This window comes from Scyliorhinus torazame, chromosome 21 (genome assembly GCF_047496885.1).
Source record: "Scyliorhinus torazame isolate Kashiwa2021f chromosome 21, sScyTor2.1, whole genome shotgun sequence".
NCBI classification, from domain to species: domain Eukaryota; kingdom Metazoa; phylum Chordata; class Chondrichthyes; order Carcharhiniformes; family Scyliorhinidae; genus Scyliorhinus; species Scyliorhinus torazame.
In genome coordinates, this window is record NC_092727.1 from 115046344 (window position 1) to 115073898 (window position 27555).

The 27555-nt window shown below is 46.1% G+C and overlaps 1 protein-coding gene across 2 annotated transcripts in view; it reads left to right on the forward strand.

The window, feature by feature from the left end:
• Window positions 1-27555, forward strand: part of LOC140398536 (inactive phospholipase C-like protein 2) — a 265583-nt gene that overhangs the window by 215154 nt on the left and 22874 nt on the right. For both annotated transcript variants that reach the window (XM_072487317.1, XM_072487318.1), the window contains exon 5: window positions 8193-8302. In XM_072487317.1, coding sequence (XP_072343418.1) covers window positions 8193-8302 — 110 coding nt within the window. The remainder of the gene's footprint in view (window positions 1-8192; window positions 8303-27555) is intronic.

The following is a 27555-nucleotide window of genomic DNA, read 5'->3' on the forward strand; positions in this document are numbered from 1 at the left end:
AGAAACTTGCAGAATGGGTATATAATTGGCAAATTATTTTCAACAGAAGTCAGCATGAGGCTTTACAATTTGGTAAGAAAATGGAGCAGGCCATTTGTTGTAAAATAAAAATGGGTGAGAGGGGAAAAGGGATTTGGGAATGTGTTGTGGACGGAAGGAAAGATACCCCACAAGAGGTCAGGCTGATGGGATACAACTCTCTTTATTCTAGACACAGAAATCACTCCTCTCCACTCCCCACAGGGTCACCTTCCCCAAACTACTTTCAGGTCGAGGTTTATATCCTGTGGGGAATTCCTACAATTGGGAGGAAGCTCTGCCCCCTAGTCACCTGGGTAGCTCATCTTTGAGGTGCAAGAGGGAGAATTGGATGCAATACAAGTTCTGTCCCCATAGGTGAAAAAACATAAATAAATCAAAGAACATACAATTGAGTGACCTACTATGATAGTCAGCAAGAAATTAAGATGGGAATTCGGAAGAAACTTCTTTCCCCAGTGAGAATGTGGAGTTTTCTAACATAATTATATAGGTGCATTTAAGGGAAACTAGATTTTCTGACCCAAAAGTAATTTTATCCCCGCTTTCCCTTTCACGTTGTCATCCCTGTGAGCACTTACAAGTTGGTGATCATTTGAACAGAATTCAGCAGCAGTTTTGTATCCAAATCCGGGTTCAATTATTTGTCTTCACAGACAGGAGACATCTATTTATCAGAACAATGCTCAGGCACTGATTCAAGTAGTTCAACTCATTGGAGTTTAGAAGGATGCGGGGAGATCTTATTGAGACATATAAAATTATGAAGGGAATAGATAGGATAGATGCGGGCAGGTTGTTTCCACTGGTCGGGGAAAGCAGAACTAGGGGGCATAACCTCAAAATAAGGGGAGGTAGATTTAGGACGGAGTGTAGGAGGAACTTCTTCACCCAAAGGGTTGTGAATCTCTGGAATTCCTTGCCCAGTGAAGCAGTTGAGGCTCCTTCTTTAAACGTTTTTAAGAAAAACGTTATTTCTAAAGAATAAAGGGATTCGGGGATATGGTGTACGGGCCGGAGAGTGGAGCGGAGTCCACAAAGATCAGCCATGATCTCATTAAATGGCGGAGCAGGCTCGAGGGGCCAGATGGCCTACTCCTGTTCCTAGTTCTTATGTTCTTATGTAGAAGGATGTTAACAGTAATGTTGTGACCTATTTGATTTTGCATGCCGTACACATTTCCTTGAGCAGTGTGATTTGATATATAGGTGTCAAATGCTGTTGGATAACACGCCCATGAATTGCTTTGGGTTGTGCTTCCAAGTTAAAAGCACTCCATAAATGCAAGTTATTGTTGACTAATTTTGCACGCTGGGAATTTGACCTCTGAGCCCTAAAAATGCCAACAGTGGTTGTTTTGAGGATTTCTTTCGAAAAATGCTATTTTCTTACTCTGGCTCTGATTTGTGGTTATTCATGTTATGCAATCTGTTAATAAGAGGCATCTAACCTCAGTAATAATGGAATCCTGGCTTCTTTCCTTTTGGCCCTGATATTCATATCAAACTGCTTCCTGTTGACTTGTCGTCTCGTTCTTTCCGCACAGGATATTCCATTGTTGTAGAGTTAGAGGACATTGTGCAGTTAGGGATGAGCGCTGCCATGTGGAGGAAGCAGAGCCATCAATTCTGGCTGCAGAAAAGGAGACATTACTCTCTGAATCATTGCTGAGAAAATCCTCTCTGGTCACTGGGGAGGCCATGTCCCGATTGTTGAGCAGCATTTCGCCATGTTTCATTATAATGAGCTGCTCTGAGGGCTGCGTTGCAGAGGTCAAATATCATCAGTATCCTTCTACTGGGTTCAGTATACTGTAAAGAGCAGTGAAATTCAATGGCTATTGTAGTCACAATCTTAGTAGGTCTTGTTCTCTTTTCTGATGCTCAGAAATGACCTTTTGGACATAACAACATGGATTAATCCAGTGTTTTACAAACTTTTTTCCCGGGACCCATTTTTACCAACCGGCCATCCTTCGTGACCCACGCCGGCCGACCGTCGCACCCAACATTTTCTCTTACCTTTAATTCGAGGGATGAGCCTGGGCTTATACTTTATAGTCTAGAGTAGCAAAGAATGAGAAATGACCTCATTGAAACAGGCATTATTCTCTCAAGTCTCTACAGAGCAGAGCAGAATGTAAGATTTCCTCAGATGGATGGTTTGCAGCCTGGGGATGTAGTCTGCAAATTACAATGCGATGATTTTAGACATAGATGAGGAGAAATTACTTAACTGAAAGTACTGTGAATCTTTTTAATCTCTAAAATTCACTATCAAAGAGAGCTCAGCAGGCTCAGCCATTGAGCAGATTCAAGACAGATGCAGGAAGACTGAATTGAACTTTAAAAAAAAAAAAAAATCTTCTCGTGGGTCAGCGCGCTGACGTCAGGAGGAGGCGGTGTTTCTCTCTAGACTCCGGGCATGCGCACTGATGAGCGGGCACGTGTGCGCAGTGCGCCCGCATTTTTAAAGCTGGTTGCAGCCGGCATTTTTTAAAAGCCGGCTGCTGCGGCCATAGCACTTGAATTCCGGCGATCGGGAATACTGTGATGGATAGCTCCGCAACCCTCCCGACACCCGCCCGCGGGTCGCGACCCCCACTTTGAAAATGCCTGGATTAATCTGCACATATTTTTTTTAAAAACAAACCAAAAGTGCTGGAAATAGTCATTAGGTGCAGTGGCATCTGAAAACAAAAATAGAAACTAATATTTCAAGTTTCAAACTTTTCTCAGAAACTGATAGACTGTGTTTCCACTATGTTGATTTTATTTTAATATGGTAGATCTAAGACAGCTGTTCTAATAATAATGTTGTGTGTGCATCTGAAACTCAGTAAACTGTTCCAACAGGGAGCACTTGGGTGTAAAACTTCAGTTCGAGGAAATTAAATTCCATGGTACACTCGTGTTACCATTACCAACATCACTGTGCTATAACACCACAGGGAACCTCGGAAGTATACAGGAGTGCTTACTGCAGCCAAATTAATGCACCTTTGACGTCATTTGCTGCAAAAGCATTTTAGACAATGGGGTAAATCCTCCCAACCCGCCTACTGTGGGAATTGTGTGTGGGTCAGACAATTTGACGGACCATTGACTTCGGGTGAGAATTCCTGTCTCGGGATGTGCAGGACTGGAAAATCCTACCCAATTACTTCTTATACTTCTGATCTCATTCTGTCGCTCCAACTGAGCCTCTCGGTTGGTGTGATGGTTTAAATTATGAGATGATGGTTAGCGATATCTGTTGTTGCGATTGTAAGGTTGTGACCTTTTAATGATGAGAGAGGGAGGGAGCGGACTCTTTGGCTGGAATTTTACAGCTCCTCCCCTGCGTTGGGTTTCCCCAGTGGCGGAGGTGGCTCGCCACTGGTTGTTGATGGGATTTTCCAGTTCCGCCAAGGTCCGTGGCAATTTGCATTGCCGTAGAACTCGTGGTGGGGGTCAACTTCTGTGCGACCGGAAGATCCCGAAGGCGGGAGAATCCCATCCTTTGTTTCTTCACGTCTTGAAATGTCCAAGCTCTAAATTGTTATCAGGTAATTATCATTTAATTCTCATACCTTGGGGCACAGTGCGCTCTGTGTGTGAAGTTGAAGAACATTCTTTTGGCTAAACTTTCAGTACAAAAAAAACTCCGTCGCTTCAGGGGGGAAAAAATGTAATCTTCAACGAAAGAACTGTCAATTTATTGAAGGAGATCAAACATCTCAATGTGATGTAAGAATTCATGCTAATCTATAAATCCTGGATTGAATAAAGCTCTTTGTTGCCATTACACAGTGCGTTAAACTGCTTTCAGACACTTCACTATGATTTGTAGTGTTGCTGTATAAAATGGTGGCCCAGATTTTGCTGTATTAATGACAGCAAGCTGGGCAGCACTCACCATTATTACTAGATAGAACTACATCAGCTTGCAGTTAAACATGGAAATCAGATGTATATTTCAGTAATGATCTGTTCCTCTGCAGGCTGTGTTTTTTGATGTCTTGGTCAACAGGATCTGCACAGAAATCACTGTCATGATTTTTTCACTTCACACTTTTTTAAATGGCTGAAAAACTTGGGACGTATTCAATCAGGAGTAACTATGGTTTTGAAAGCATAGTGAGTGATAATTAGTGCTGAACAACCCCTCTGGCCTTAAAAAAAGAAAAATGACAAGTGTGGAGACTCATTCCCTCAGCAGAAAATGCATGTCTCATTATTTAAATAAATTGTTTTATTGTTTCTGCTTTTTTAAGAATTTCACTTAATCCCCTGTGTATGTCACAATCTTTATTTCACTATGTGTGTAATGTTGCTTGGTGGTACAGAACTTGCATATTGCTGAAGGGAGAGACATAGGGCGCGATTCTCCGCTCCCGCGCCGGTTGGGAGAATCACCTGGCGCGCCATTTTTCCCTGCGACGCCGGTCCAACGCCCTCCCGCGATTCACCCAAGCGGCGAGAACAGCCCCCCCAAGTTCTGCGCGGCGCAGGCCGGAGAATCGCCCGGGACACCCAAAATGGCGATTCTCCGCTACACCCGCTAGTCTCCGGCTCAGATGGGCCGATCGGCCTGCCCAAAACGACGGCTTCCCGCCAGCGCCATCCACACCTGGTCGCTGCCGGCGGGAACAGTGCGGGAATGCTGGGGGGATGGCCTGTGGGGGGGAGAGGGGGGTTCTTTCACCGGGGTAGGACTCAAAAGGGGTCTGGCCCGTGATCGGTGCCCACCGATCGGCGGGCCGGCCTCTCTGAAGGAGGACCTCCTTTCCTCCGCACCCCACAAGTTCCATCCGACATCTTCTTGCGGGGCAGCCTCGGGGAGGACGGCAACCACGCATGCGCGGGTGACGCCAGTGACGCGGCGGATGACGCGGCGCCACTTTCATGCGGCGCCAATGCCCGGTGCGCGCGCTGACGACGCTGCTTTCGCGACACGCCCCCCGATCCTAGCCCATTTTCGGGCCCTGAATCGGTCGCGATCGGGGCCGTTTCGCACCGTCGTGAACCTCGACGGCGTTCACGACAGCATGGGCACTTAGTCGCGGGAGCGGAGAATTGCGCACATAGTGCTTCTCATCTTGCATACATCAGGACCATTGCAAGAATTTCAAATTATCACAACAATTTATACTTCAGAAGAAATGGGGCACTGATGGAAAGCTTTGGCAGCATGCCTCTCTTTTTAGCAATATTCAATTATTATTTTAAAGAAAAAATTAGAGATACCCAATTTATTTTTTCCAATTAAGGGACAATTTAGCATGGCCAATCCACCTACCAATCCATCTTTGGTTTGTGGAGGTGAAACCCACGCAAACACTGGGAGTATGTGCAAACTCCACACGGACAGTAAGCCAGGGCCGGGTTCGAACCCGGGACCTCGGCACCGTGAGGCAGCAGTGCTAACCACTGCCCCATCGTGCTGCCTCAATATTCAATTCTTTAAGTGAAATTTATTTCCTTTTTTTCCCACTTCCTGCTTTGCTGTCTGTGTGTGTGTGCGCGTGTCAGTAAGGATCTGACCAGTTCCCCGGCTGCTTTCCCTGCCCGCACTGGCCACCGTTCCCCGTGGAGGGTGTTGAATACAAACTTCTGCCAGGAGTGAGGAACTTTCTATTGATAGGCCACTAAAGGTCTCTGCAGCTTTATAGCCAATGCATCCTCTATTTTTCTTATGGCTGTCTTGCTTACCGCCACAAGTCCTCTTCCATCAAGGCAATGTACAGCATTGTGTGGTTCAGTAGGAGCTGCTCCACAATCAGTTGACTGGAGATTTAAATCTGTCAGACTCCTTCCTTCCTTGGTCATTCTATTTTGTTGACTGGATCGAACTACTCTGCATGAGGCAATGGATGGCACCAGAGCTTGAATTAACATCTAATTGGGATGAAGTGGGACAGAACAGTGGGTGGGTGCGGTGGTAGGAAGCAATAATGGGCAGCACAGCGTCTTCTTAAACAACTGTCTTTTCCTTCCGCATTGGTTTTGGGTGAAGTTTTTAGCCTCTTCTGTAATGATATTTCCTTCTTTATCCATCCTTGGCTTCATTTTTCAATGACATGCCCCAAATAAATCAGTGTTGCACAGCAGCCCCCTAATAGTCAACCATTGAGAGGTGAGAAGAATCTGTATTATTTCAAAAGCACGGGATTAAACTAGGATTTCCTTCAGCAAAAGAATCCGGTTTGAATTATACCTGGAATAGACTATGGGCGCAATTCTCCCAAAAGGGAACAGGAGTCCCCTAGCAGCGTGTTTAGCCGTGTGTTTCCCGGCGCTCGCAGTGGCTATTCAATGCGACTTGCCTTGTATAAGGAGCATGAATGGGGAACGAGCAGCTGAGGCCACACGTTGCCCGCTCGCTGGTATTCCCCAGTGTAGCGAGCGATCTGGATACAGTTTTTCAATGGCATGCCAAACCTCAACCTCCTCCTCTCTCATTTCCTCCTCTCCCCGCATGCACTATGGGAGGGTCCCCAGCCCCCGTGCACCCCCCCAACACCCACGACGGGCAACCCAGGCCCGATCGCATGCAGCAAACAAATGCCAGTTTGGCACTTTGGTAGTACCAACTTGGCATTGTCCATGCCAGCTGGGCACCTTGACTGTGCCAAGTTGGCACCCAGGTGCCACCACCAAGGTGCCAAGCTGCCACTGCCAGGGTCCCCACGTGGCACCAGCAGTGCCCAAAGAGCTTGCAGCTGGGGTCTCCGATCCCCTAGGAGACCCCCACATGTGCCATTCCTTCTGGTCCCCATTTTTGGGACTAGTGCTGAACGGCGCTTGCCCGAGGTCTCTGAGGCAAACGGGATGAATCCCAAAGCCTCAGGTACCTCGGGAATCTGCCTAACTGCCTCGCTCTAATATGCAAATTTGCCAAAAAGCCCACAATGTGCAGGATTCACAACACACCGTCTCGCGAGATCAGTGAATTTAATATCAAATCGGGTAACAAGGGTACAAAATATTGCATTTAGAGAGAGCAAGAGAGACAAACAATGACAGAAAAAAGGTTAATCATTTAATATTGATATACTTACAATCTCCAACAACAATTGAAACCTGACAGAATGAGACTCCATACTTGCAAGTCAATTTTCATTGCTAGCGAGATATGCTGTCCTTTTCATATCCTTTTCAAAACATGTACTTGACTGGAAATGGACAAGACATAACTTTCCGGAATGAGTTTAATTAGTGTCTGCTAAACAAATACAGCAACTCCCCACCATTCAATTCATTTTGAAGGTGAGACAAGCAGCGAGATGCTGTTTACAAAAGGCAAACAGTGGAGCTGCTCAACTCAGCAGCTTTTGAGATTTCAGTTCAACAGCAAACCAGCCTGAATTCTCTGTACCTCTTGTGCATAACCTTAAAAAATAGATATCGCATCAGTCTGGACCTCAGGACATCCCAAAATGCTCGACAGCTAATAAAATGCTATTGAAGTGCAGTCACTGTTGTAATGTAGGAAGCGTGACAAGTAATTCGATCACAGCAAGTTCCTACAAACAACAAAAAACCTCAACTGTTACTTAGCAAATAATGGCCTATTACATACTCGTGTTTCTTTAAAGTCATTTTGTTATTGGAATGGGATGTACTTCCATGTTGTGAACGTCATTTCCTTACTATTATACATCTACTCAGCCCTTGTTTCCCGATGTTTTCGTATGCTCCAGATCTGTAGCCCCCATTTAATACAAGCGGGCCCCTCAAATATGTTGGTGGGTAAATGTACTGAGCAGTGTGGCATTTGGTTCCATACAGACCAAGAGTGTCTTCAATTCAATTAGTAACAAGAATGTCACAGTAAGCTGCAGTGCTTTGGAACTTAGCAAAAAACCTCCCACTGATCCCCACTGAGTGTCCTGTACATCTGACCTGACTCTGATGATTCCTGCTATTGAGTAGCCTGTTAATTGTGAAGAAGAGTTGTTTTGGAGAAGGGCTGCTGTTATCCATTGATTCTTCCACTCCAACGTCGCTCAGCAGGTTCTGAGGAGAGGAGTGCCGGGGTATTTTTTGTTTTGAGCGACATTCACAGCCTGTGATATCAGACAAGTAATGTTGCTTTCCCTTTGGTTAATGTCCTAACCCAAATTGAAGCTCACATTTTATGACTGAGTTTTATTCATCCAAATGCACAGGGCTGGATTTCCATGAAGATTTGCATGGAATTGGATCGAAGGAAGGCCTAAAAGGACGGAAACTCCAAAAAGCATTTGAGAGCTTTGCATGGAATATCACCGTATTAAAAGTAAGTAACTTCCATTGTCTGGGCCTTCACGGAGCTCCCACAATCTTCTGATGGAACGTGCACCAATTGCCATTGTGTCTCACTTGCTTTACCTCCACATACTGGCAAGGTATGCTCCAGAAAGTCAGTTGTGGAAGACTAGAACTGGAGCCAATCTTTACTCTGCCTTCCTGCCTCCACATTGATAAGATTTATGGCTGGTAGGCCTGTGGATGGCCTTTCTGCCCTGTTGCCAATTGAGACCATAAGTGGGCAATTAATGCCCACATTAGGGCCTCATCCCACTGCCACTGGTATTAACCCGTCAGTGGGTACAGGAAATGCCATGCGGGGGAGAACAACAAGCAAATCCAGGCAGGGTCATTTGTGGGTTCCTGGGATGGTGTTGGATGGGTTGGGAGGCCGGCGGGGCGGGGGCGGGCCATCCCTCATTCTAAAGTGCTCAATGCCTGATCAATGGACTAGTCATCAGGGTTTGGGGATGGGGTTGCATCTGACAGTCACCCTCTCGTCCTTGCTGCTGATTCCCTCTCCCGCCATCAACTCACCTGTGGCCTGGGATCCAGTAGAAATCCTGGGCTTCGGGTGAGTATGATCCACTGCCTCCCTGGTCAGGCTGCCTGTGATTGGCCAGCAGCTCCTGGTGGGCGGAACCTCCGCCCCAGAGTCCTTCACCTTGGGGAAGGCCTGCTGTTGTCCGGTGAAGTGCCTGACTGACACCAAGTTCTGCTGGCCTCCCCTATACCCTGGGCTCTCGCTGGCTCACCAGCCACTAAGCAAGAACCCGGCGCATCCATTCAGTAACATCCCATGTGTCGCCCTAGAGACCATTTTATTGGAATATCCCTGGTAAGGCCAGCATTTATTGCCCATCCCAAGTTGGCCTTCAGAAACTGGCAGTGAGACACCACCTTCAATAAAACCAATTGGCTTTCTCGGCCATTTCAGAAGCAATTACAAGTCAGCTACATTGCTGTGAGTCTGGAGCCCCATAATGGCCATTCCCTTCCCTAAAAGATATTAGTGCTCCATTAACGAAAATCCTTTAATTCTGTGGTTGCCTATACAAATGCTAGCTTTTTATTCCAGATTTTATTTAATTGAATTTATATTCCCTCAGTTGCCACTGTGGGATTTGAACTCTTATGCCCAGAGCATTAGTCCATGCCCCTGGATTGCTCGGTATTGCTCTGAACTTAATATCATGTCACTGTAAATAAATCTGAGTATTAATATTTTTTCAGCAAGAACTTTATATAGCCCTTAAATTATTTGGCACAGGGGCCATGTAATTAGACCTCGAGACAATTAGCTTTTGCTTAATTTCAAAACTTGAGATCTTGATGTTAAAATATTTAATATGTATATTTGTTGGTAGCAGTCTTGTGTGTGAAAGGATGTAAACGTTCAGTTAGTAGGCAAGAAAGAGAGAACCCATCTCAGCAGTAAGGTGCAAGGCGGCACGGTGGCACAGTGGTTAGCACTGCTGTCTCGCAGTGCCAGGGTCCCGGGTTCGATTCCAGCCTTGGATGACTGTCTGTGTGGAGTTTGCATGTTCTCCCCGTGTCTGCGTGGGTTTCCCCCCCACAGACCAAAGATGCGCAGATTAGGTGGATTGGCCATGTTAAATTTACCCTTGGTGTCCAAAGGTGTGCGGGTTAGGTGGGGTTACAGGGAGAGGGTGGGGGATTGGGCCTCGGTAGGGTGCTCTTTCGGCGGGTCGGTGTAGACTCGCTGGGCTGAATGGCCTCCTTCTGCACTGTAGGAATTCCATGGAATTTTATAATGCCGGAAATATCTAGACAATAAGTGGAGACCTGTTCACATGGAATCAGCTGATTTAAGTGAAGGCGTCTTAAGACCATAAGACCATAAGACATAGCGGAAGTAAGGCCATTCGGCCCATCGAGTCCACTCCACCATTCAATCATGGCTGATTTCAACTCCATTTACCCGCGCTCTCTCTCCATAGCCCTTAATTCCTCGAGAAATCAAGAATTTATCAACTTCTGTCTTAAAGACACTCAACGTCCCAGCCTCCACCGCCCTCTGTGGCAATGAATTCCACAGACTCACCACTCTATGGCTGAAGAAATCTCTCCTCATCTCTGTTCTAAAGTGACTCCCTTTTATTCTAAGGCTGTGCCCCCGGGTCCTAATCTCCCCTGCTAATGGAAACAACTTCCCTACATCCACCCTATCGAAGCCATTCATTATCTTGTAAGTTTCTATTAGATCTCCCCTCAACCTCCTAAACGCCAATGAATATAATCCCAGGATCCTCAGACGTTCATCGTATGTTAGGCCTACCATTCCTGGGATCATCCGTGTGAATCTCCGCTGGACTCGCTCCAGTGCCAGTATGTCCTTCCTGAGGTGTGGGGCCCAAAATTGCTCACAGTATTCTAAATGGGGCCTAACTAATGCTTTATAAAGCTTCAGAAGTACATCCCTGCTTTTATATTCCAAGCCTCTTGAGATAAATGACAACATTGCATTTGCTTTCTTAATTACGGACTCAACCTGCAAGTTTACCTTTAGAGAATCCTGGACTAGGACTCCCAAGTCCCTTTGCACTTCAGCATTGTGAATTTTGTCACCGTTTAGAAAATAGTCCATGCCTCTATTCTTTTTTCCAAAGTGCAAGACCTCGCACTTGCCCACGTTGAATTTCATCAGCCATTTCTTGGACCACTCTCCTAAACTGTCTAAATCTTTCTGCAGCCTCCCCACCTCCTCCATACTACCTGCCCCTCCACCTATCTTTGTATCATCGGCAAACTTAGCCAGAATGCCCCCAGTCCCGTCAACTAGATCGTTAATATATAAAGAGAACAGCTGTGGCCCCAACACTGAACCCTGCGGGACACCACTCGTCACCGGTTGCCATTCCGAAAAAGAACCTTTTATCCCAACTCTCTGCCTTCTGCCTGACAGCCAATCGTCAATCCATGTTAGTACCTTGCCTCGAATAACATGGGCCCTTATTTTACTCAACAGTCTCCCGTGAGGCACCTTATCAAAGGCCTTTTGGAAGTCAAGATAGATAACATCCATTGGCTCTCCTTGGTCTAACCTATTTGTCGTGCTAGGTAATGTAGTGATATGGGCTTTTTGAAAAAAGAAGTCCGTAATGCTCATGTCCGAAACAATAGGCCATTTCTGTGTGTTGTATGTTACCTTTTTGGTCTTTACTGCAACACTGTTGAAACTTATGTCCATAGAAATCCTTGCATTATAATAACTGTTGCTCTGTGCTGTATATCTCTGTTGTGTTCAGCCTAAGTGAACAATGAGCCAGGTCTTTTTCTTTGCTTCCAGAAACTTTTTTAATGAATTGCTTTCTTGAGGTGATTGTTTTCTATACATGTATTACGGTATTTCAATGGCTCAGTTAACAAAGTTACAAATAATCTAGTGCTTGCTGACCATTCGATGCAAAATAAAAGTGATGTATTCAGTAACTGCATTAAATATAATGTTAAATAATGTTGTTGCTGTTTAATAAGAGTTGGACTGAAGTGACAACAATTCGGATTAAAATAACTGACATTTCATACAAACACTGCAATAAAACAGTGATCATCCAAAACGTTAGATCGTTTTTGTACAGTTTTATGTGATATATAAAAGTTCCGTTTCATAAATGTTTGGTTTACATCCTATGATATTATTGTGTTCAAATTTAAAACTATTAGCTTTAATTATGATGATAGGACCATAATGAATTTCAGAACAAAATGTTAGTGTTAAAGTCCTCTGATCACCCCGTGGTCAGCTTCAGATATGTCAGGTTCATTGAAACACTCTTTTGCTCCTCTCGAGCCCACTGTAAAGTTTAGCAAAAACTTTGTGTTTACATTTCTTTTATCCAGGTCATTCGCTTTCTGCTCCCTCACTTTAGGGACAGAGGGAAGTCATTTAGCCCCTCAGGTCTGTTCCACTGTTCAATGAAATCATGACCGATGTATGACCTAACACCATACATCCACCTTTGACCTGTATCGCTCAATACATTTGGATAACAAGAGTCTCAGATTTAAAACCAACGTCAAATCTCATTTGCTGAAGAGAGTTCCCAGCTTCTACCATTCTTTGCGTGAAGACGCTCTTCCTAATTTCACTCCTGAAAAGTCTGGCTCAGACCTTTTGACTGATAAGCCTGGCTCAGACCTTTTGACTATGTCCTAGACACACCAAATAGTAGAAATATTTATGCCCAATCTACATTATCTGGTTCCCTTAATATCAAATCATCCCTTGGCCTTCAAGTCTACACTGCATTCCCACTAAAGCCAGTTCCTTAAGGTATGGTGACCAGAATTGCTCTCAATACTCCAGGTGTGGTCTGACCAGGGCTTTGTGTAGCTGAAATACGAGTTCCACCACTTGAATTTTATTCTGCTCTGTATGAAGGCATTAACCTTTTCTTTACGATGTTAGTTCTGCACTTTTGTGCACTAAATAATTCATTTATAATAATCTTTATTATTGGCATAAGTAGGCTTACATTAACACTGCAATGAAGTTACTGTGAAAATCCCTAGTCGCCACACTCCGGCGCCTATTCGGGTGCGCTGAGGGAGAATTCGGAATGTACAAATTATCTAAAAACACGTCTTTTGGGATTTGTGGGAGGAAACCGGAGGGAACCCTTTAAAACCTTGAGTAGTAAAATTGTTCTAGAATTGTTTTGGTGGCCATCCTGATGTTACAGAAAATGATGAAATGCTTTGCCTGTGGACGAAGTGGGGACTGTAGAGTTCAATTGCTCTATGTTGGGTTATATGAGGCTGGCAACTGACCTATGCTCACTGTGCTTGATTGGTTACAGTTGGTTGTGGTCTTGAAGGGGGGGGGGGAGTAAACTCTCTGTAGAAAGAGCTGGAAGTTGGAGCTGCAACACGGAGTAGACATATTAAAACACTGAATATAAAACCTGTTACACAAACACAAGCTGGTGTGTCATCTCTGCATAGGTCAATTATATAAAATATACAACAGAGCTCATTGTATCCCCTGACGGGAAAATTGATAAATGTTTGAAGCAGCAAAAGATGCATATTGTCTTCACAAAGGAGGTAGCACCAACAGAATGACCTCCTCACAGAATTGTTGCAGCATAAATAGTTGCTGTTTCTTATGGCTCCTTGTGCTAAAATGTTTCAGACAGCGGGGTAAGTTAAGTTCAGTTAAATACTTTGAACTTCTCAACCCTTGTTATTTTAATACAATAAATGGTTGTGTGTGTTTTTTTTAATGTTATGAGCATGTGGCCATTTTTGAGGCATCTACTGATATTGCTTTTCAAGCAGTTGCTGGAGTCTATGAAAGACAGGCGGCTCAATGCTGTTCATTCTTCCTTTAATGGGACACCTCCCACAAAGAGCACAGCTATAATTAGGACCCTGCCAGCTTGCAATCCCTGAGGGAAAGTTCATGACAGACTAACCCATAACTGGAAACATTCACCCACTACATTGAGTCAGACTTCAAAACTTTTATTACTTTACTTTTAATGCAAAAAGCGTCGCTGTTGCAAAATGAAAATTTTGAAATGAAAATCGCTTATTGTCACAAGTAGGCTTCAAATAAAGTTACTGTGGAAAGAGCAGAACTATTTAAAACTTTTAATTTTGGGGAGTATTTTTATTGTTGCTGGGATGAGGAATGTTGGTGAAGAGCCCTTTTGACATTTAGACCCTGGGGCAATCGAACGGCCTCGTCCCACCCGACCCAGTGACACGCCGACGCTGTTAAAGCGCGCGAGAGGCCCCTCGAGATTTACGGCGCTCAGGATGCCCCATGAGATCTAAAGAGATATCGTGAGACTCCACGATCTGGATCTCGCCCTCACTGGGTGGGATCCAGATTTTCAGATTTAATTGAGTAGTTAGCTTCACTTAAATATGTCTGCGCCAGAGTATCCAAAGGCCTGGGATCGAACACCCATGCCTGGGAGACCTCGCCAAGGTGCCGTTTAGCACTGTTATCCACAAACGTGGACCAAGCGCAATGGCACCTGGGGGGGTTTTGATGGTGATTAGAGACCTCCGGGTGGTCGGGCTCTGGGCAGGGCGGTACACTGGCTCTCGTGATGCCACCCGGCTACCTCTATACTGCCAGTCTGGCCCTTCAGTACTGTCATCCGTGCCAGGCTGGCTGGGGCACTGCCCCACTGGTGGTGCCAGGTTTTCTATGTTGAGGATTGGGATTGGGGATGCCCTCCCCTTATTAGATGGGGTGGTTGAGGGACCCCCTAATCGGTAAGTTGAAGCATTTGGGGTGAGGAGGGAGGGGGTGGGGGGGGGGGGGGTGGGGGGGGGTGGTTCCGGAGGCCACAGTAGTGGGGTGGAGTGATCGGGGCAGCATTTAAAACTAGCGCCCCGATCTCTTCCTCCACCGATGAGCAGCTCACCAGTACAGGAAGTGAGTTAAGCGTGGCCTCGGTGGATCATTCCCCATGGAGGCCCCCCAAACAGCAAAGTCCCATTTGATAGCGGGGTCGTCCTCGGCGCTGCAGACTCCAAGCTAGTCGCGCCCAAAACGGACTCTTTTTCATTTGTTAAATCACGCCCATTGTAGCCGATCTCAGGTCCGGTTCGTACCCATGAAACTCACCACTTTGCTCCAGCCTCAGAAGAACCCCAATTGAACCTCGTCACATTTTATCAGTCCCACAAACAGGAGGTCTGAGTCTGGTTCAGCAATTTAGGAGCAATTTTGTTGTGCAGCCTTGCATTACCTCAAAATGGATTGTGAACACTCAAATTCATTTTACATAGGACTATCACACCTGTCAAAAAAAAAAAGTTTGTATCCAAATATTAGCCATGAGTTAATTGGCATAGGATCAATAAGATTAAGGAGGTAAATGCGTGGCTCAAAGATTGTTGAGGGAGTAATAGGTTTGAATTCATGGGGCATTGGCACCAGTACTGGGGAAGAGGGGATCTATTCTGAAGGGATGGTCTTCATCTGAATCATGCTGGGATCAGAGTCCTAGCGAATCGGGTAACTAGGGCTGTTGATAGGGGTTTAAACTAAATAGGGTGGGGGGAGGGTTCAGTTCCAGGGGAAACTAGAAAACCCAATTTAAAGGAGGAGGTAAGAGTGGAGGTTAGTAATGTGGTGGATGGTTACCATAAAATAAAGGTGAGGGACAGAACAGGTGATTGTCTTTATGCACCAAGAGAAGAGTAGGGAAATCTAACATGAAAACAAATTTTAAAAGCTTTGTATCTAAATGCAAGAAGTATTCATAACCAACTTAATGAGCTAATGGCGCAAAGAGAAACAAAAAGTTATGACCTGGTGGGGATTACTGAAACGTGGTTAGAGGGAGACCCAGGTCTGGGAATTGAATATCCAAGGGTATGCGTATTTTGGAAAGATGGAGTGAAAGGAAAAGAAGGTGGCGTAGCCCTGTTGGTGAGGAAAGGAATCAGTGCTGGAATGAGAAATAATATAAGCACTGGAGATCAAGATGTCGAATCAGTCTGGGTAGAAATAAGAAATAACAAAGGGAAGAAGTCCTTGGTAGGAGGAATCTATAGGTCCCCAAACAGTAGTTCTATAGTGGGGCACAATATAAACCATGAAGTACTGGGGGCTTGCAAGAAAGGTACCGCAATAATAATGGGTGATTTTAATATGCACTGGAGGAATCAAATTGGCAAGGGTAGCCTGGAGGCAGAGTTCATTGACTGCACTAGAGATTGTTCCCTGGAACAGTATGTTGAGGAACCAACCAGGGAGGAGGCTACTCTCAATTTGGTATTTTGTAATGAGGAGGGATTAATTAACGACCTCCTAGTTAAGGACCCACTAGGGAGTAGTGACCATCGTATAGTAGAATTAAAGATTTAAGTTTGGGGGTGAGAAAGTGGATGCCCACACTAGTGTTCTGGAATTAAACAAAGGAAATTACATAGGCTTGAGGTCAGATTTGGCCGGTATGGACTGGGCAGGAAGGCTAAAAGGTAGGACAGCAGACGAGCAGTGGCAGTTGTTTGAGGAGATACTCAATTTCTCACAACTAAAATATATCCCAGTGAGGAAGAAAGATGGGAAGAGGGGTAAAAAAACATCCATGGCTAAAGGAGGTCAAGGACATTATAAAGCCAGAAATGAAGTTATATCAAACTGCAAAGGCAGTGGCAGGCTGGAAGATCGGGAAACTTTCAAACATAAACAAAGGGATACTAAAAAAGTAATTAAAAAGGCGAAGGTAATTTACGGGGGAAAAAACTAGCACAGAATATCAAAAAGGATAGCAAAAGCTTCTACAGGTACATAAAAGGGAAGAGTGTCTCTAAGGTGAATGTTAGCCCCTTGGAAGATGAAACTGGTGAGTTAATAGTGGGGGACACAGAAATGGCAGAAATGCTAAACCAATACTTTGCCTCAGTTTTCACGATGGAGGACATGAGTATCATTCCTAGAGGAACGGGCAAATCAGAGGTAATGGAAAGGGTGGAACTTGGAACAATCAGCAACAATAGGGAAACGGTATTCAACAAACTCTTGGGATTGAGGACAGACAAGTCCCCAGGGCCCGATGGCCTACATCCTAGGGTGTTAAAGGAAGTGATAGCAGAGATAGTGTGTCCATTGGTTATGATATTTCAAAATTCCATGGATACGGGAAAGGTTCCAGTGGATTGGAAAAATGCGAATGTTTCAAAAGAGAGGGAGGCAGACTGTGGGAAATTACAGACCAGTTAGTTTAACATCTGTTGTTGGAAAATTGTTAATCAATTATCAAGGACATAATATCAGGACACTTGGAAAACCAAAGCACTATCCATCAGAGTCAGCATGGTTGCAAGCCCCCAGTACTTCAGTGTTATGCAGGGCTAATCATGTTTGACTAATTTGCTTGAGTTCTTCAAAGATGTAAGAAGCAAAGTGGATAATGGGGATGCTGTAGATGTAGTGTATCTGGCCTTCCGGAAGGCGTTTGATTACATGCCGCACAGAAGATTGATTCACAAGGTGAGGTCACATGGGATTAGGGGTAATTTATTAGTTTGGATAGGAGACTGGCTGATGGACAGGAAACAAAGAGTCGGGATAAATGGGTCTTTTTGTGGATGGCATGGTGTAACTAGTGGAGTGCCACAGGGTTCGGTGGCCCCAGCTATTTACAATCTATATTAATGACTTGGATACAGGGATAGAAGGGTCTATAGCCAAATTTACAGATGACACAAAAATAGGCGGGACAGTAAGTTGCAATGAGGAAAGAACCTTACAAATGGATATAGATAGGTTAGTAGAGTGGGCCAAAATGTGGCAGATGGAGTTTAACGTGGATAGGTGTAAGGTGAAAAAATGGAAAAGTAACTTATTATCTAAATGGGGAGAGACTTTGGGGTCTCCAATGCAGGGGGATCTGGGTGTCCTTGTGCATGAGTCACAGAAAACAAACATGCAGGTGCAGCAGATAATCAGGAAAGCAAATGGAATGTTGGCATTTATAGCAAAACGAATTGAGTATTAAAGGTAAGGAAATGTTGTTGCAACTATGCAAGGCTTTGGTAAGACTGCACCTGAAGTATTGTGCGTGGTTTTGGTCCCCTTATTTGAGGAAAGATAGAACATAGAAAAATACAGCACAGAACAGGCCCTTCGGCCCACGATGTTGTGCCGAACCTTTGTCCTAGATTAATCATAGATTATCATAGAATTTACAGTGCAGAAGGAGGCCATTCGGCCCATCGAGTCAGCACCAGCTCTTGGAAAGAGCATCCTACCCAAGGTCAACACCTCCACCCTATCCCCATAACCCAGTAACCCCACCCAACACTAAGGGCAATTTTGGACACTAAGGGAAATTTATCATGGCCAATCCACCTAACCTGCACATCTTTGGACTGTGGGAGGAAACCGGAGCACCCGGAGGAAACCCACGCACACACGGGGAGGATGTGCAGACTCCACACAGACAGTGACCCAAGCCGGAATCAAACATGGGACCCCGGAGCTGTGAAGCAATTGTGCTATCCACAATGCTACCGTGCTGCCCTTAAGAACAAATTAATCTACACTATATCATTCTACCGTAATCCATGTACCTATCCAATAGCTGCTTGAAGGTCCCTAATGTTTCCTACTCAACTACTTCCACAGGCAGTGCATTCCATGCCCCCACTACTCTCTGGGTAAAGAACCTACCTCTGACATCCCCCCTATATCTTCCACCATTCACCTTAAATTTATGTCCCCTTGTAATGGTTTTTTCCACCCGGGGAAAAAAATCTCTGACTATCTACTCTATCTATTCCCCTGATCATCTTATAAACCTCTATCAAGTCGCCACTCATCCTTCTCCGTTCTAATGAGAAAAGGCCTAGCACCCTCAAACTTTCCTCGTAAGACCTACTCTCCATTCCAGGCAACATCCTGGTAAATCTCCTTTGCACCTTTTCCAAAGCTTCCACATCCTTCCTAAAATGAGGCGACCAGAACTGTACACAGTACTCCAAATGTGGCCTGACCAAGGTTTTGTACAGCTGCATCATCACCTCACGGCTCTTAAATTCAATCCCTCTGTTAATGAACGCTAGCACACCATAGGCCTTCTTCACAGCTCTATCCACTTGAGTGGCAACTTTCAAAGATGTATGAACATAGACCCCAAGATCTCTCTGCTCCTCCACATTGCCAAGAACCCTACCGTTAACCCTGTATTCCGCATTCATATTTGTCCTTCCAAAATGGACAACCTTGCACTTTTCAGGGTTAAACTCCATCTGCCACTTCTCAGCCCAGCTCTGTATCCTATCTATGTCTCTTTGCAGCCGACAACGGCCCTCCTCACTATCCACAACTCCACCAATCTTCGTATCGTCTGCAAATTTACTGACCCACCCTTCAACTCCCTCATCCAAGTCATTAATGAAAATCACAAACAGCAGAGGACCCGAACTGATCCCTGTGGTACGCCACTGGTAACTGGGATCTAGGCTGAATATTTGCCATCCACCACCACTCTCTGACTTCTATCGGTCAGCCAGTTCGTTATCCAACTGGCCAAACTTCCCACTATCCCATGCCTCCTTACTTTCTGCATAAGCCTACCATGGGGAACCTTATCAAATGCCTTACTAAAATCCATGTACACTACATCCATTGCTTTACCTTCATCCACATGCTTGGTCACCTCCTCAAAGAATTCAATAAGACTTGTAAGGCAAGACCTACCACTCACAAATCCGTGCTGACTATCCCTAATCAAGCAGTGTCTTTCCAGATGCTCAGAAATCCTATTCCTCAGTACCCTTTCCATTACTTTGCCTACCACCGAAGTAAGACTAACTGGCCTGTAATTCCCAGGGTTATCCTTATTCCCTTTTTTGAACAGGGGCACGACATTTGCCACACTCCAAACCCCTGGTACCGCCTCTGTTGACAGTGAGGACGAAAAGATCATTGCCAACGGCTCTGCAATTTCATCTCTTGCTTCCCATAGAATCCTTGGATATATCCCGTCAGGCTCGGGGGACTTGTCTATCCTCAAGTTTTTCAAAATGCCCAACACCTCTTCCTTCCTAACAAGTATTTCCTTGAGCTTACCAGTCTGTTTCACACTGTCCTCTCCAACAATATGGCCCCTCTCATTTGTAAATACTGAAGAAAAGAACTCGTACAAGACCTCTCCTATCTCTTCAGACTCCATACATAATCTCCCGCTACTGTCCTTCATCGGACCTACCCTCGCTCTAGTCATTCTCATATTTCTCACATATTGTGTAAAAGGCCTTGGGGTTTTCCTTGATCTTACCCGCGAAAGATTGTTCATGCCCTCTCTTAGCTCTCCTAATCCCTTTCTTCAGTTCCCTCCTGGCTATCTTGTATCCCTCCAGCGCCCTGTCTGAACCTTGTTTCCTCAGCCTTCCATAAGTCTCCTTCCTATTAACAAGACATTCAACCTCTCTTGTCAACCATGGTTCCCTCACTCGACCATCTCTTCCCTGCCTGATAGGGACATGCATATCAAGGATACGTAGTACCTGTTCCTTGAACAAGTTCCACATTTCACTTGTGTCCTTCCCTGCCAGCCTATGTTCCCAACTTATGCACTTCAATTCTTGTCTGACAACATCGTATTTACCCTTCCCCCAATTGTAAACCTTGCCCTGTTGCACGCACCTATCCCTCTCCATTACTAAAGTGAAAGTCACAGAATTGTGGTTACTATCTCCAAAATTCTGCCCCACTAACAAATTTATCACTTGCCCTGGTTCATTTCCAAGTACCAAATCCAATATTGCCTCCCCTCTGGTCGGACAATCTACATACTGTGTTAGAAAAGCTTCCTAGACACACTGCACAAACACCACCCCATCCAAACTATTTGATCTAAAGAGTTTCCACTCAATGTTTGGGGAGTTGAAGTCACCCATGACTTCTACCCTGTGACTTCTGCACCTTTCCAAAATCTGTTTCCCAATCTGTTCCTCCACATCTCTGCTACTATTGGGGGGCCTATAGAAAACTCCCAACAAGGTGACTGCTCCTTTCCTATTTCTGACTTCAACCCATACTGCCTCAGTAGGCAGATACTCCTCGAACTGCCTTTCTGCAGCTGTTATACTATCTCTAATTAACAATGCCACCCCCCCACCTCTTTTACCACCCTCCCTAATCTTATTGAAACATCTATAACCAGGGACCTCCAACAACCATTTCTGCCCCTCTTCTATCCAAGTTTCCGTGATGACCACCACATCGTAGTCCCAAGTACCGATCCATGCCTTAAGTTCACCCACCTTATCCCTGATGCTTTTTGCGTTGAAGTATACACACTTCAACCCATCTCCGTGCCTGCAAGTACTCTCCTTTGTCAGTGTTCCCTTCCCCACTGCCTCACTACACGCTTTGGCGTCTTGAATATCGGCTACCTTAGTTGCTGGACTACAAATCCGGTACCCATTCCCCTGCCAAATTAGTTTAAACCCTCCTGAAGAGTGCTAGAAAACCTCCCTCCCAGGATATTGGTGCCCCTCTGGTTCAGATGCAACCCGTCCTGCTTGTCCAGGTCCCACCTTCCCCAGAATGCACTCCAATTATCCAAATACCTAAAGCCCTCCCTCCTACACCATTTCTGCAGCCACGTGTTCAACTGCACTCTCTCCCTATTCCTAGCCTCGCTATCACGTGGCACCGGCAACAAACCAGAGATGACAACTCTGTCTGTCCTGGCTTTTAACTTCCAGCCTAACTCCCTAAACTCGTTTATTACCTCCACATCCCTTTTCCTACCTACGTCGTTGGTACCAATGTGCACCACGACTTCTGGCTGCTCCCCCTTAAGGATCCTGAAGACACGATCCGAGACATCCCTGGCCCTGGCACCCGGGAGGCAACATACCTTCCGGGAGTCTCTCTCGCGACCACAGAATCTCCTATCTATTCCCCTAACCATTGAATCTCCTATTACTATTGCTTTTCTATTCTCCCCCCTTCCCTTCTGAGCCCCAGAGCCAGACTTGGTGCCAGAGACCTGTCCGCTAGGGCCTTCCCCCGGTAGGTCACCCCCCCCCCCCCACCCCCCCCCCCCCCCAACAGCATCCAAAACAGTATACTTGTTTTGAAGGGGAACGGCCACAAGGGATCCCTGCACTGTCTGCCTGTTTGTTGTCTTTCCCCTGACTGTAACCCAGCTACTCTTGTCCTGTACCTTGGGTGTGGGTACCTCCCTGTAACTCTTCTCTATAACCCCTTCTGCCTCCCGGATGATCCAAACTTCCTCCAGCTCCCTAATACGGTCTCTGAGGAGCTGGAGTTGGGTGCACTTCCCCAGGTATAGTCAGTGGGGACACCGGTGGTATCCCTCACCACCCACATCCTACAGGAGGAGCATGCAACTGGCCTCGCCTCCATCCCCTCTTACCTTACAGAACATAGCTGCCCTGTGGACCAACTGGACCTCCGCCCTCCGACTCTGCTCCCAGTCAGCTGCACTCTCTGTAAACTCCTGGCTCCCTTCTCGCTCTTTGTGAAAATGTAGGAAACGAAATGAGAGGAGCACCTTACTCCCTCCTCACCTAACTCCCTCAGTCACCAAATTATCACTATCGCACTCAAATGCACCAAATTCAGCACTCAGTGCAAAGTCTGCACTGTAGGTGGATCACTTTTATACTGTGAATCTAGGGCGGGATTCTCCACCCCCACGGCGAAGTGGCCGCACCGTCGTGAACGCCGTCGAGGTTCACGACGGCGCGGCTCGGCCCCGGTCCCGACCAATTCAGGCCCTGACAATGGGCCAGTATCGGGGACGCGTCATCTACCCGCACCAGGCCTTGTCGCCCGCATAAAAGCGGCGTCGCATAGATGACGCGGCCGGCGCCGCATAACGGACGTCATCCGCGCATGCGCGGGTTGGCCGGCGCCAACCCGCGCATGCGTGGTTGCCATCCTGTCCAAATCCGCCCCGCAAGAAGATGGGGGACGGATCTTGCGGGGCCACAGAAGGAAGGAGGTCCTCCTTCAGAGAGGACGGCCCGACGATCGGTGGGCACCGATCGCGGGCCACCCTACATTCAAGGTGAAGCCCGGTGCAGGATCCCCCCTCGCACCCCCACAGGCCGCCCCCCCCCCAGCGTTCACGCACCGCTCACGACTGTAGCGACCAGGTGTGGGCGGCGCTGGGGGGCACCCCCCGTTTTGGCCTGGCCGCTCGGCCCGTCCGGGCCTCAGAATAACGGGGGTGCCGGAGAATCGCCATTTTGGGTGTCTCCGGCGATTCTCCGGCCTGCAGCCCGCGAAACTCGACTGGCCCGTTCCCGCCGCTTGGGAGAATCGCGGGAGGGCGTCGGACCGGCGTCCCCGGAAATTCCGGCGGCCCAGGCGATTCTCCCAACCGGCGCGGGAGTGGAGACTCGTGCCCCTAGCCTCTGAAAACTGGCCTAATCCAATTAACTAATTAACAAGCTCCAGCTGCAAGTACCTACAAGTATAACCTTTGTTTAAAGCTGATTGGAAATTCACCTTCTTCTAAACCAAACAGCAACTTTTAAGTTAATTAACTAAGTAAAAGAAAGACTAGACTTTAGATAAAAATGAACCCTTATACTCCCTCAGTCACCAAACTCTCACTATAGCACTCAAATGCACCAAATTCAGCACTTAGTACAAACAAAATCTGCACTGTAGGTGGATCACTTTTATACTGTGAATCTAGCCTCTGAAAACTGGCCTAATCCAATTAACTAATTAACAAGCTCCAACTGCAAGTACCTACAAGTAGAACCTTTGTTTAAAGCTGATTGGAAATTCACCTTCTTCTAAACCTAACAGCAACTTTTAAGTTAATTAACTAAATAAAAGAAAGACTAGACTTTCGATAAAAATGAACCCTTATACTCCCTCAGTCACCAAACTCTCACTATAGCACTCAAATGCACCAGATTCAGCACTCCGTGCAAACAAAAGATGTAGGGGCATTGGAGGCAGTTCAGAGGAGGTTCACTAGATTGATTCCAGAGATGAGGGGTTTGTCGTATGAGGAGAGACTGAACAGTTTAGGCCTGTACTCTCTAGAGTTTAGAAGAATGAGGGGAGATCTAATTGAGGTATACAAGATGCTAAAAGGTATGGATAAAGTAGATGTGGAGCTGATGCTTCCTCTTGTGGGTCATTCTAAAACGGGAGGTCATAATCTTAGAATAAGAGGTAGCAGATTTCAAACAGATTTGAGGAAAAACTACTTCTCACAAAGAGTTGTGAATCTGGGGAATTCGCTACTCCAGAGTGGTGGATGTAACAACAGTGAGTAAATTTAAGGAGGAGTTAGACAGATCTTTAATTGGTATTGGGTTGAAGGGTTATGGCGCATGGACAGGATGGTGGAGTTGAGGCCAGGATGGGATCAGCCATGCTCACATTGAGGGTGTTAGGCTCGGGAGGCTAAATTGCCTATTCCCGCTCCTAGGTCATGTGTTCTGGGGAGGAGATGCTCTGGCTGATTTCACAATCCAGCTCTAGGTCTGTAACATTGTAGGTAGCAGATGAGGAACATATCAACCATGCTAGAAAGGCGGAGCAGACTCAGTGAGCAAATGGCCTAATTCTGCTCCTATATCTTATGAACTTATTACATTGGAACGAGGTCCAGGATTTGGAGTTAATCCACTGTGCATCCCATCCATGCACCGCGTCACGTTCCAGTTGCCTGCTTTAAAGCCAAATCATGAAATTCAATTGAACAATCCTAGTTATGATCGGGCAAGCAATCAGCCCGAGGTCATTGAGTCTCTCCACAAAGGAGAATGACAACTTTGAGGTGTCTTCTTTGTTTCTGTGATCAGCCTCTATTGAAAACGGACTTGGGTAGAACATTTGCTGCAAAGAATGAAGCTAGTTGTCTAACCAAATCACTGCTAATGGCACAGAATAAAAATCTGCTGATAGGATTCTGGAATGTGATCAAATTGGAAAATGTGTGAAGACCTTGGATTCGCAACAACAGCATTCTTTTTGCCGTTGAAACAATAGTTCCCTTCAGTGGCTTGAAGAGTGAACAAGCTGATCTGATAGAGTGCAGCGGGTATAAACCATGGAGGCCTGGACAATTAGAGAAAGAGTTTCAGCATCAATGGGCCTAAGTACAAAATCAATTATTAGAAAGAACAATGATTCACGTTCCTTTTAGCTGCTTAATTGATTGCAATACTTCAATTTATTACTTGGATAATGAGTGCTGAGGAGCTGACTTGTCGCTTGACCGAGCAGTCTGCAGTGATGTGGGCCTTTTCTGTGAGACTCTTTCTAAATTGCTGATACCAGTCAGGCAAAAGGACTCATTCTGTTCATGTCCTTCAGTCATTTGGTGAATCGTCTCAAATGGAAACAAAAGCAGTCAATGTGGGACACACTTGGTGTCAGTCAGAATCTGTGGAGAGATCCGATCTACATCTACGCATCAGGTCGAGGTGCTTAAAGGTGCCATTTTCTCAGCAGATGCTGACTGCACCCAGCCGAGTGTTTCTAACACTTTCTGTTTCTGTCTGCGGCCTCTGAAGTGTTTTGGCTGTTGCTCTTCTTGGGAGATGAGTAACAGCACTGTGGGTGTGCCGACACCACATGGGCTGCAGCCGTTCAAGAAGGCAGCTCACCACCACCTTCTCAAGGGCAATTAGGGATGAGCAATAAATGCGGGCCCAGCCAGCGAGGCCTGAAATCCCTTGAAAGAATTTTTAAAAATTGCCGCAATGTCCAGTTTGATGTTGGGTCACCGAATGGGGTGATTCAGTGATGGTGATGATCCTCATAAATTCCCGCCCAAGCTCCAGTAGGGACATTCAAATTAAAGCAAAATACCGCAGATGCTGGAAATCTGAAATAAAACCAGAAAATGCTGGATCGGCCCAGCAGGTCTGGCAGCATCTGTGGAGAGAGAAACGGAGTTGACGTTTCGCGTCCACGTGACTGTTCGTGGACTCGAAATATTTAACTCGCGCCCTCTGTCCACAGGTGTTGCCAGAACCTCTGGGTTTATCCAGCATTTTCTGTTTTTCATTTCAATTTGAAAACCGCTCCACCACCACCTGCACAGGCGACGGGCAAAACATGTAGCCTTGTCAGTGTCATTTATGATGTGGAGCTGCCGCCGTTGGACTGGGGTGAGCACGGTAAGAAGTCTTGCAACACCAGGTTAAAGTCCAACAGGTTTGTTTCGAATCACTAGCTTTCGGAGCGCTGCTCCTTCCTCGGGTGAATGAAGAGGTAGGTTCCAGAAACATATCTGTCATTTACATATGTGGTGTCATTTACGGTCAATCGCCGAGGAAAAGAACGGTTGTCAGCATTTAATTTTGAAGCCACGGGGTAAAGTTTCCTTTTCACATGTGTGTGGTGATCTGGTTAAGCAAATGACACCCATTTGAGAAACCACACAATGTGCATCTGATTCAAATCAGATAGCGAAGATGATTACCCACCTCCCTTTCATTCTTCAAATATAATGCAGGTAGGAAAGAAAGGCATTGATTTTGCATGGAATATTGATGACACTCTTTTATATCAAGAGGTAACGTTATTTATATTTGGGGATAATATGCTTGTAATTTGTCTAATTGCAGCCTCGAGCAGCAGTGTTTGTGGTCTCTATTTATCCGTGCTGCATTATCTCTATATCTCTTTCTAACCTATAAGTGACTTGTGTATCCATATGTACCTCTTGCCTTATCTCTGTATCTGCACACCAACCTATCTGTTCACTTGTGTAACCAATTCTGCCTGTTTATCGTTCTTCACTTCACTCTCTTGAGGGTGTATGAGGGGGGGGGTAAGTTTTGAGAAGTGCGGGAAGGTGGAGTTCAGGTGTAGCGTTTGGAAGAACGTCGGGGATCAGGGGGTTTCCAGATTGCCTAGCCTAACTCCTTGATGCCAGAGAGCGAATGTGGAAAGTAATGCACGAACGGGAGACTATCCAACCCGTGGGAGAGCAATTCACACAGCTTCACTTAAACCCACAGCATTCACCAGAGTATCTGCGGTGCCACACTGTAAACTAAATGTAATCCCCCGCCCCCACTATTTTCCTCATTTAGAAACATGTTTACTAATGCAGAGCTCGTGTTGCTGCTCTGCTTTGGTCAGGTGGAAATGTCTCATTCCGCAAAGGAACGAATTAAAGTCCAGTGACAGGAACTTACGTGATGGCTTGGGAAAACCTGACCTGTGCATTTTAGCGCCTTCTGAAATGTACCGCTGACCTATGTGTGGCTCCACCGGGGATTTATATCTTTTTATACAGGATTAAACAGGACAGGGCAGCACGGTAGCATAGCGGTTAGCACTGTGGCTTCACAGCTCCAGGGTCCCAGGTTCGATTCCCGGCTGGGTCACTTTCTGTGCGGAGTCTGCACGTTCGCCCCGTGTCTGCGTGGGTTTCCTCCGGGTGAGCCGGTTTCCTCCTACAGTCCAAAGATGTGCAGGTTAGGTGGATTGGCCATGATAAATTGGCCCTCGTGTCCAAAAAATGTTAGGTGGGGGTTACTGGATTATGGGGATAGGGTAGATACGTGGGCTTCAGTAGGGTGCTCTTTGTAAGGGCCGGTGCAGACTCGATGGGCTGAATGGCCTCCTGCTCTGTAAATTCTATGGTTCTATGATTTCGGGCTTGCAGTGTATTTTGCGAGCCACGATGGGGTGCGGGAGATGTTGGCATGGAGGCGGTCTGTTGCTACCGTGCCGCCGCCTTTATTTATTCATTCACGGGATGCAGGCGTCACCGGCTA